General features: G+C 40.8%; 1 protein-coding gene across 7 annotated transcripts in view; it reads left to right on the top strand.

The window, feature by feature from the left end:
• Positions 1 to 114: 114 nt before the first annotated feature.
• UEVLD (UEV and lactate/malate dehyrogenase domains) overlaps positions 115 to 11,801 on the top strand; it is a 55,584-nt gene continuing 43,897 nt past the window's right edge. For 4 of the 7 annotated variants that reach the window (XR_009249818.1, XM_058688427.1, XM_058688422.1 and 1 more), the window contains exons 1-2: positions 115 to 240; positions 9,017 to 9,101. Coding sequence is in view for 5 of the 7 variants with exons in the window: in XM_058688427.1 (XP_058544410.1) it covers positions 193 to 240; positions 9,017 to 9,101 (133 nt within the window). In the remaining 2 variants the exon portion in view is untranslated. Of the gene's footprint in view, positions 675 to 719; positions 964 to 9,016; positions 9,102 to 11,801 lie in introns of those variants that run through there. The other 3 variants (XM_058688423.1, XM_058688424.1, XM_058688425.1) reach the window with 3 other exon arrangements.

Here is an 11,801-nt window from a genome sequence, read left to right as displayed (position 1 = left end):
TGGGGCGCTGGTTCGACTCCCGGGCGGAGCGGCCGCTGAGCCTGGGCGTTGGACGCGGGCGGACTTTCGAGCCTGGGAAGGGGCGTGGCCTTGGACAGCTCTGGGAGGCTTGGACCTCGGCGGCCTCCGTCCGGGAACCGGCACGGAAGGAGGTCCACGGGCTGGGTCGCGCAACCTGGGTCCGGGACGTGGATGGAGATGGAGTTCGACTGCGAGAGTCTCAGGCGGCTCCTGGGCAAGGTGCAGGCAGCCCGCCGGACCGGGTCTGAGGGTCCGGGGTGTCGGGGCTGAGCTATCTCCTCGTGGGGGTTCCCAGACTAGTCGCGGCGATTGGAGCGGAGGCGGGCTGGCCAGAAGCCGGCTCTGGGGAGTGGTCCCTGGGAGGCCGCGGGCTTCTCCCTCGGGAGCCCTGCATCCCTCGGGTCGGGGCTGTGGCTCCGCCCACGACTCCGAAACCCCTGCCCTCCACGCGGTGTGAGTTCTCACGCCACCAGCGTTTCGGCGACTTAGCTCCCAGCGCTCGCCAGTGCCTTTAACCACGCCTTTCTCTATGTTGAAATGGCCTGCCCCCCCCCTTTTTTTTTTTTGCTTTGCAATCTTCCCTTCTGAGACTCAGCTCAGATGTCACTCCCTGCAAGATGGAATCACGCCCTTCGCTCCGCTTGCCTTCAGAAGTATGGATTATCACATTGTGGAATAATTACTTATTTACAATTATTTATTTACTCATGCGGTGAACTCTGACGGCAGAGAGGGTGCTGTTGCCCTTCCCTAGCACTGTGCCTGGCGGAGCAGGGGCTTCTAAATAACTGTGCATTGAATGAAAGACTTGAGTAGATATAGGAATGGAGACAGGGCTTGAAGGCCCAGAAGAGATCCTCTTAATGTTTGAAGGGTTGAGCGGGAGGCCTGACCCAGAAGTCTAACCTACGTTTCTAGGGCATGACTAGCTCCAGTTTCCAGGTTAGTCCAGGCTCTTGGTCCAGTTTCTTTGGCTTCCCACCAATGTATATTCTGAGGCAACCCCCTTTTCACCAGCTTGCTTGCTTTCTTTCTTTCTTTCTTTCTTTCTTTCTTTCTTTCTTTCTTTTTTTAATATAATTTGTTGTCAAATTGGCTTCCATACAACACCCTGTGCTCTTCCCAACAAATGCCCTCCTCCTCCTCAATGCCCATCACCCACCCACTTTCCCCTCTCCCCCGCCCCTCCATAAACGCTTAGTTTGTTCTCTGTATTCAAGGGTCTCTTATGGTTTGCCTCCCTCCCTCTCTGTAACTATTTTTCCCCCTTGCCTTCACCCACAGTCTTCTGTTAAGTTTCTCAAGATCCACATTTGGGTTTGGATACCATGAGTATCCACACATGGTATCTTTCTCTGACTTATTTCACTTAGCATAATACCCCTTCAGTTCCATCCACATTGCTGCAAATGGCAAGATTTCTTTCTTTCTCGTATCCAGCTTTCTGGTTAAGTGATTCTTAATGCTTCCTTAAAACTTCCCCGTGCAGAAACCATACATGTATGCCATTTTGTTGGATTTGACTTAGTTGGGGCAGTTTGTACATCTGTGCGGGGTTGTGAAGCCTCATGAGTAGAAATGTTTATTTAATTGACTTGAATGATTTTATCTACTGTGACAGGTGCAGATGTATCATCTTGTAGGAAGAGAAGTATCATCATGCTTAGATTACACCCTTTGTGTCTCTTCTTCAGAGAACCACTCTATCAAGTTTTTTTTTTTTAATTTTTTTTTAATGTTTTTTATTTATTTTTGGGACAGACAGAGACAGAGCATGAACGGGGGAGGGGCAGAGAGAGAGGGAGACACAGAATCGGAAACAGGCTCCAGGCTCCGAGCCATCAGCCCAGAGCCCGACGCGGGGCTCGAACTCACGGACCGCGAGATCGTGACCTGGCTGAAGTCGGACGCTTAACCGACTGCGCCACCCAGGCGCCCTATCTATCAAGTTTTTTAAGGAGGGGAGCATGATGTATTTATCGTTCAGTGGGAAGAACTGTTAAAGTTGAGAGTAGAAAAAGAACTTCATAATTTTTCCCTCATTAGATTAGCATAAATTAAGATAATTTAGATGATTTGGAGGATGCACTTGCCTCAGCCACACTGCTGGTGGTTAAATGGTTATTTAACCATTTTGAAGAATAGTTGGGCTTGTTAATTTGATTATGTGGGTTTTATATCCCCTCTACCTCTAGGTGGCTACCATAGAGAATTCATAGTGTATGAAGCAACAGATACCTGCATAATTATTCATAACTACAGAAACAACCCAAACGTACATTAACAGAAGGAAGGATAATTTGTTGTATATCCACACAATGGAAAACACTACTACGTGGCAATGAAAATGACTGAGCTACAACATGGCAACAATACAAATGAATCTTAGAGACATGATGTTGAGTGAAAAAAAATTGGAGGGTATATGCAAAATTATGTTTTGATAAAGCCAACAAAATTAAAATTAAAAACTTAACAATAAATATGAATACTAAATAATGTGTTGTTTAGGGATGCACGCACATGCATGATAAAACCAGAGGACAAAAGCAGAGGAAAGTGAATATACAATTCAGGGGAGGCAGTTGAGTGGTTGAGAGGAGTACTCCGACAGATGTAATGGTGTTGGAGAGGTCTGTGCTGTCCAGTATGGTATCCAGGAGCCACAAGTGGCTATTTGTCAAAACTAGCTAAAATTAAAAATTGAGTTTCTCAGTCACACCAGCCACATTTTGTCAGTTAGCCACATGTGGCTGGTGGCTACTATATTAGACCTATCACACATAGATCTTTTCCGTCATAGCAGAAAGTTTTGTTAGATGTTACTATTCTAAATCACATGTGAGTGAGTTGGGGCATGCTGTTCAGTCTTCAAAATTAGTGTATATGTTTGTGTATGTGTGTATGTGTATATATATACGTATATATATATACACATACACACATGTGATCCTTTAATTTGTTTTTTTTTTCTTTTTTTTTTCCTTTAATTTGTTTTAGGTATTAAGTTTAGAAAGATTATCTGGTTCCCTAATTCCTATTTCCCACATCCCTCGTTGGGTTACCTTGGACAGGTAACTTAACCTAGATCTGCTCTGCTCACTCGTAGAACAGTAAGTTGGACTTGATCTGTAAGATACCTTCCTGTTAACAATTTTTTTTAATGTTTTTTTAATTTTGGGAGAGAGAGCTAACAGGAAGAGCAGAGAGAAAGGGAGAAAGAGAATCGCAAGCAGGCTCCACACTGTCAATGCAGAGCCAGACGTGGGGCTCAAACCCGTGAAGCATGAGATCATGACCTGAGCTGAAATAGAGTTGGAGGCTTAACCAACTGAGCCACCCAGGCGCCTCCTGTTAACATTTTTTTAATGACATGATGCCACGAAGTATTCCTCAATGTGTCCTACATTTGAACATAGGTCATATAAGAATACTCTTACGTACTTTTCATAAATATAAGCGTACGAAATAAAGATACTGTAGTATAGTAGATAAAGCTAAAATTTTCGTAACTTCTCAATTTTTTCAGTGTTACTGACTTTTATGACAGTATAATTATTTTAGCTTTCGAATCTCACAGGCCAATTTTCCTCCTTAGTGGCATGCCTCCACCCTTTAAGCACATGGGATTGTCTGAGGCACATTTCCTTAGAGAATGTTAGGCAGACTTCTCTTAGGTGTTAATAGGAACAGTAATGGAATGTGTGCCTTAATATTATAATAAGATATTCTGTTTCATATATAGTGAAAATGATGTGAAAAAATTTTTTTAGGACAAACAAAATAGGTCTGTCTTTTTAGGTGTCAAAAAGGCAAATCAGGGACGACTGGGTGGCTCAGTCGGTTAAGTGTCCAACTTCAGCTCAGGTCACGAACCCCCGGTTTGTGAGTTTGAGCCCCGTGTCAGGCGGGCTCTGTGCTGACAGCTCAGAGCCTGGAGCCTGCTTTAGATTCTGTGTCTCTTTCTCTGTTCCTCTCTCTCTCTCTCTCTCTCAAAAATAAACATTAAAAAAAACATTTTTTAAGGCAAATCACATATTTGACTATACTAGTGACATTTGGGTATTCAGTCCTTAAGGAAGAGTGTTTTTGCCCTCTTTTGACAAACTTTTATAACAGTTTTGCAATTAAATCAATTATGGTATATATCCTACACAGCCATTAATAATTACATTCTCATGGGACATTAAAGATCTAGAAAACAGCTTATAATTTTAAGTAGGAAACAAAACAAAATTGTTTTCATTCATAATGAATATTTCAGCTGACAGCAGTGCAGCCTTCTGTACATTGGTGGGATGATTTCATTCACTTTTGTTTATGCTGAGTCAGGGACCCTGAATCTGGAACTCATTTCACCCTGCTGTAATTAATACTGATCACTTCTGGGGCGCCTGGGTGGCTCAGTCAGCTGAGTGTCCGGCTTCCGCTCAGGTCATGATCTCACGGTTTGTGAGTTTGAGCCCCATGCCGGGCTCTGTGCTGACAGCTCGGAGCCTGGAGCCTGTTTCGGATTCTGTGTGTCTCTCTCTGCTCCTCCCCTGCTCATGCTCTGTCTCTGTCTCTCAAAATAAATAAATAAACATTAAAAAATTAAAAAAAAATACTGATCACTTCTTAGGTTTTTTTTTTTAAATTTTTTTAAATGTTTATTTATTTTTGAGAGACAGCACAGGTGGGGAAGGAGCGGAGAGAGAGGGAGACACAGAATCCGAAGCAGGCTCCAGGCTCTGAGATGTCAGCACAGAGCCTGACACGGGGTTTGAGCCCACGAACCGCGAGATCATGACCTGAGCCGAAGTCAGCGGTTAACCTACAGAGCTACCCAGGCGCCCCTCACTTCTTAGTTTTGATGCCCAGTCCTGTGGATCATTCTCGTATAAATCTACCTCTTTGCTAACTCCCATCCATCCAGCCTGTATTTATCAGAGGCATACCCTGTGCTAAGTGCTGTGGGGAGGTACAAAGATGAGTAAAAGGTGATTCCTGCCCTCAAGTTGTTAATAACGATGGGCTTTCTCTTCTGCCAAATTCCTTCCCATCTTAAAATGATCCTCCCGGGGCGCCTGGGTGGCTCAGTCGGTTGAGCGGCCGACTTCGGCTCAGGTCATGATCTCACGGTCCGTGGGTTCGAGCCCCACGTCGGGCTCTGTGCTGACAGCTCAGAGCCTGGAGCCTGTTTCAGATTCTGTGTCTCCCTCTCTCTGACCCTCCCCCGTTCATGCTCTGTCTCTTTCTGTCTCAAAAATAAATAAATGTTAAAAAAAAAAAATTAAAAAAAAAAAAGAAAAAAAATGATCCTCCCCCTTCCCTCTCGTTTTCTATACTCTTCTAGACTCTAATGCAAATTGTAGACAGCTGTTGCTGGAGGCCTTTCTCTAACTTAGATATACTTTATGTGGATTCATCACTTCCTGTCTGTACTTACTATTGTATACATTTTTGTTTAATGTCTTACTTTTACATATGTTAATCATAAGGTCCTCATACATACCTGTTGCAGTTGGTAGGCAGTGGAGCTATATATCTTTTGCAAATGAAAAACTTAAGGCTCAGAGAGGCTCCCACTAATCTACTTTCTGCTTCATGGATTTGCCTGTTCTGGATATTCCATATACAAATCATATAATATGTGGCCTTTTGTGTCTGCTTTCTTTCACTTAGCATAACGTTTTCAAGGTTCATCCATGTTGTAGTATGTATCAATTCTTTTATTCTTTTTATGGCTGAATATTCCATTTTATGGATATATTACATTTTATTTATCCATTCATCAGTTGATGGAGATTTAGCATGTTTTCACTTGTTGGCTATTAGAAGTAATGCTTCTTTGAACAATAGTGCACATGTTTTTGTGTGGACATATGTTTCCACTTTTCTTGGTTCTGTACCTTAGTGGAATTGCTGGTCGTACGGTAGCTCTATGCTTAAATCTTTTGAAGGACTGCCAAACTTTTCCAAAACGGCTGTACCACTTTCCCACCAGCAGTAGCTTATGTCTACAGGGGTTCTGACTTCTTCACATCCTCTCCCATACTTACTGTTTTCTGTGTTTTTATTATAGCCTGTCTTTTACTTATAGTATGCATTCTCCAACTCTTCTGTTCTTTTACAGGGTTGTTTTGGGCTGTGCTAGGTCTCTTGCATTCCCATCTGAATTTTTAAAAATTTATTTATTTAAGGGGCGCCTGGGTGGCTCAGTCAGTTAAGCGTCCGACTTCAGCTCAGGTCACGATCTCATGGTCTGTGAGTTCGAGCCCCGCGTCGGGCTCTGGGCTGATGGCTCAGAGCCTGGAGCCTGCTTCCGATTCTGTGTCTCCCTCTCTCTCTGCCCCTCCCCCGTTCATGCTCTGTCTCAAAAATAAATAAACGTTAAAAAAAAATTAAAAAGAAAAAATTAAAAAAAAATTTATTTATTTAAATTCAAATTAGTTAGCATACAGTGTAGTATTGGTTTCCAGAGTAGAACCCAGTGACTCATCACTTATGACACCCAGTGCTCATCCCAACAAGTGCCCTCCTAATGCCCATCACCCATTTAGCCCACTCCCTACCCACCACCCCTCCAGCAACCCTCAGTTTGTTCTCTGTCTTTAAGAGTCTCTTATGGTTTGCCTCTCTCTCTGTTTTTGTCTTATTTTTCCTTCCCTTCCCCTGTGTTCATCTCTTTTGTTTCTTAAATTCCACATATGAGTGAAATTATATGATACTGGTCTTTCTCTGACTTATTTTGCTTAGCATAATACACTCTAGTTCTGTCCACGTTGTTACAAATGGCAAGATTTCATTTTTTCTGATCGCTGAATAGTATTCCATTGCATATATATACTACATCTTTATCCATTCATCAGTCAATGGACATTTGGCCTCTTTCATAATTTGGCTGTTGTTGATAGTGCTGCTATAATCATCGGGTTGCATGTGCCGCTTCAAATCAGCATTTTGGTATCCTTTGGATAAATACCTAGTAGTGCAATTGCTGGGTTGTAGGATAATTCTTTTTTTTTTTAATTTTATTTTTAATTTTTTTAAATTTACATCCAAATTAGTTAGCATATAGTGCAACAATGATTTCAGGAGTAGATTCCTTAGTGCCCCTTACCCATTTAGCCCATCCCCCCCATCCCACAACCCCTCCACTAAGCCGCTGTTTGTTCTCCATATTTATGAGTCTCTTATGCTTTGTCCCCCTCCCTGTTTTTATATTATTTTTGTTTCCCTTCCCTTATGTTCATCTGTTTTGTCTCTTAAAGTCCTCAGATGAGTGAAGCCATATGATTTTTGTCTTTCTCTGACTAATTTCACTTAGCATAATACCCTCCAGTTCCATCCACGTAGTTGCAAATGGCAAGATTTCATTCTTTTTGATTGCCGAGTAATACTCCATTGTATATCTGTACCACATCTTTATCCATTCATCCATCGATGGACATTTGGACACTTTCTATACTTTGGCTATTGTCGATAGTGCTGCTGTAAACATGGGGGTGCATGTGTCCCTTCGAAACAGCATACCTGTATCTCTTGGATAAATGCCTAGTAGTGCAATTGCTGGGTCGCAGGGTAGTTCTATTTTTAGTTTTTTGAGGAACCTCCATACTGTTTTCCGGAGTGGTTGCGCCAGTTTGCATTCCTACCAACAATGCAGAAGCAATCCTCTTTCTCCGCGTCCTCGCCAACAACTGTTGTTGCCTGAGTTGTTCATGTTAGCCATTCTGACAGGAGTGAGGTGGTATCTCATTGTGGTTTTGATTCGTATTTCCCTGATGATGAGTGATGTAGAGCGTTTTTCATGTGTCGGTTGGCCATCTGGATGTCTTCCTTGGAAAAGTGTCTATTCATGTCTTTAGCCCATTTCTTCACTGGATTATTTGTTTTTTGGGTGTTGAGTTTGATAAGTTCTTTATAGATTTTGGATACTAACCCTTTATCTGATATGTCATTTGCAAATATCTTCTCTCATTCCCTCGGTTGCCTTTTAGTTTTGCTGATTGTTTCCTTTGCTAGGGTAATTCTGTTTTTAATTTTTTGAATTTTAAGATTGATTTGTAAATTTTTGCAAACAAAAAGCCAGTTGGGATGCTGATAAGGATTGTTGATTATTGAATCCATTGGGGAATATTACCATCTTAACAATAGCAAGTCTTCTGATCTATTAACAAGGAATGGCTTTCTTTTACTTAGAGTTACGTTAATTTCTTTCAACAATGTTTTGTAGTTTCTACACTAAGTTTTACATCTTGTTCAAATTATTTCTAAGTAGTTTTTTTCTTTTTGATACTATTGCAAATGTAACTGTCTCCTCAAATTTCATTTTGAGATTGATAATAGATTCTTCACATACTTTTTCTTTCCTTCATGTAATCCTCAGCACAAGTCTAGGAGGTGGCTCTCTTTGCAAATGAAGAAATAAGTTCAAAGAAGTTAAGTGACTTTGCCAAGGTAGTATTTCTGGGAGTACATCTGGATGAATAAAGAGGCAGTTCACTCAACTTGACTGCAAACCCTTGAGTGATGTCTGTTCTCCCTTTGAAACCCAGGATGCAGTGCCAGGAGGGTTAGGAGGGGAATTCAGGGTGTCTCATTCCTTGAATGAGGTATTCAAGAAGGAGACTTGGATCTTGAATAGTGGTGACAGGGGTGGTGCTCCTGCCCTCTTTCTTAAGCTTTCAGGAGGTATTTGGAAATTTAGTTTGATTTAGTGATAAAAGGCCCAAGTCCAGAGTTTGAGCTCTGGCTTCACTCTTTAACTGTCTAACTCAGCAAGTTAGTTTGATTCTCTAGCTTTCATTTTCATCTTCTGTAAAGTAGAGCCGTCATAAGCCCTGCTACCTACTTCATGGGGTCATTATTAAAAAGAGTAAATCACATACTATCCATGTTCATAAAACTCAGAGCCGGGGGCCTAGCACATGGTGTTCTGTTCAGTGTTAATTGTAATCGTTCTGCAGCTTGTAGCTTGATTCTTACTCGGTTCTCATCTTTCTCTTTTCAGTACAAGTTCAGAGATCTAACTGTGGAAGAACTAAAGAATGTAAATAGGTTTTTCCCACATTTCAGATATTCCATGGACACCTATGGTAAGAGTCATAACCTCTACTATTAACTTTAGTAAATTGTGAATTATACTTAGCTACAAAATTGTAATTTCTCATTTCTCTCTTTTATCCCCTGATTTTCAACTATACTTTGTGACCTGTGGTTTCTGAGGAAATTTAAGTTAATACAACTTACATTGTATTCGTTTTCTGTTGCAGCCATAACAAATTAGCAAAAATGTACAGGCTTAAATACAGAAAACAAACTGGTGGTTGCCAGAGGGTAGGTAGGTGGGAGGGTGGATGAGTGAAAGAGAGAAAAGGGATTCAGAGTACACTTACCTTGGTGAGAACTGAGAAATGTGTAGAATTGTTGAATCATTATATTGTACATCTGAAACTAATATAACATTGTGTGTTAATTATACTTGAGTATGAATAAATAAACAACCAATCAGCGCAAATTTATTAGTAGCTAAAAAAGCGCAAGTTTACTATCTTAGAGTTCTGTAGGCTAGAAGTCCAATACGTGTCTCTTTAGGTTAGACATTTAGGCCAAAAGCAAAGTGTTGGCAGGTCTTAATTCCTTTCTGGAGGCTCTGGCAGAGAATGTAATTCTTTGCCTTTATTATTATTATTATTATTATTATTATTATTATTTAGTTTATGTATTTCTTCTAGTAATCTCTACACACAAGGTAGGGCTCGAACTCACCACCTTGAGATCAAGAGTCACATGCTCCAGTGACTGAGACACCCAGGCACCCCGCCTTGCCTTTTTTAGTTTCTAAAGGTTAGCCATATTCTTTAGCTTGTGATCTCTTTCCTCCATCTTCAAAGCTAGCAATGTTGCATGTCTCTGACCATTCTTCTGTAGTCATATCTCTGATTTTAAGGCCCAGTGTGATTAGATTAGGCTTACTCCAATAATACAGAATAATTTCCCCATCACAGGGTCCTTAACTGCATGTAAAATGTCTCTTTGCCAAGTAAGATAACATATTCACAGGTACCAAGGATTAGGATATTGGACATCTTTGGAGGCCATTGTTCTGCCTACCACATAAATGGTTGAGTCTGAATTATTTTTTTTTTTTTCCAACATTTTTTATTTATTTTTGGGACAGAGAGAGACAGAGCATGAACGGGGGAGGGGCAGAGAGAGAGGGAGACACAGAATCGGAAACAGGCTCCAGGCTCCGAGCCATCAGCCCAGAGCCTGACGCGGGGCTCGAACTCACGGACCGCGAGATCGTGACCTGGCTGAAGTCGGACGCTTAACCGACTGCGCCACCCAGGCGCCCCAGAGTCTGAATTATTAATAACAAAAGTTTTAGTTATCTTGTTCACTTATAGTTACCTAAGAAAGATTTTACTTCACTGTCTTTTAAAATTTCTGACCACAAACCACACTTGAAAATGCATTTTAGGGGCCCCTGGATGGCTCAGTCGGTTGAGTGACCAACTTCAGCTCAGGTCATGGTCTTATGCTTCATGGGTTCAAGCCCCATGTCAGGCTCTGTGCTGACAGCTCAGAGCCTGGAACCTGCTTTGGATTCTGTCTCCCACTTTCTCTGCCCCTCCCCCGCTTACACTCTGTCTCTCTCAAAAATAAATAAACATTTAAAAAAAAATTTTTTTAATGCATTTTATATCCTGACTCCATAGACACATAACTGAAATACTGTGTACACTCTGGCATTTTCTATTCCATTCCATTTCATTCAAAGACAAATGCTAATTGAGACTCACAAAATTGATTTTAGGACCCACAAATTAGTCAAAACACATGGTTTTCAAAAACTTATTTATATTCCATGGGAATGTTTTATATTAGAATTAGTTAGAAATGTATCTAATTCAGATTTATATATTAGAAATTTTGAGGAGTTATTGAAGTATTTCTTAGGGCTAGCTAGTTAATTTCACATGTGGAAGAAATTATTAAATTCTAGCCCATCTGTGACTGGCCTCTCTTGATGAGCACCTCATTATTTGGTGCTGCATAAATGAGTGGGATCGGGGATATGACAGCTACTTTTTATTGAATGCCAGATATGTTTCCAAATGTTTTATCTACATTATCTTACATATTTTTTTACAACCCAAGCTGTGAGTTAAGACAAAATTAAAAGAACAATTTCTAAATAAAACTTAAAGTATAATAATTGTGTTATTTACAATAGGAATCAAAGAGAATAAAAATGAATGAATTAAATAAGTAAAAAGTTCACAGAACAGACTGTGTGATACAATTTCATATGTAAAAAAAAATTTTATGAACTTTTTTTAATGTTTACTTATTTTTGAGAGAGAGAGAGAGAGAGAGAGAGAGAGAGACAGCACTAGCGGGGGAGGGGCAGAGAGAGAGGGAGACCCAGAATCTGAAGCAGGCTCCAGGCTCTGAGCTGTCAGCACAGAGCCTGACACGGGGCTTGAACCCACAAACCATGAGATCATGACTTGAGCCGATGTTGGACGTTCAACTGACTGAGCCACCCAGGCGTCCCAAAAGTTTATGAATTTTTAAAAAGGCCTTCGGAAGAATATGCTAAATGGTTGTCTTTCCATAAAGGAATTATGGGCGAGTCTTACACTTTAGTTCATGTTTCGGTAACTTAATAGATTTCTACAGACATATACACTTTTAACATTAACAAAACCAATAAGATATTTTTTTTCTTTTTAAGTTTTTATTTAAATTCCTGTTAGTTAACATACAATGTAATATTAGTTTCAGGT

Source organism: Neofelis nebulosa, chromosome 10 (assembly GCF_028018385.1).
Source record: "Neofelis nebulosa isolate mNeoNeb1 chromosome 10, mNeoNeb1.pri, whole genome shotgun sequence".
In the NCBI taxonomy this organism is placed as follows: Eukaryota; Metazoa; Chordata; class Mammalia; order Carnivora; family Felidae; genus Neofelis; species Neofelis nebulosa.
This window is presented reverse-complemented; position numbering and strand designations above follow the sequence as displayed.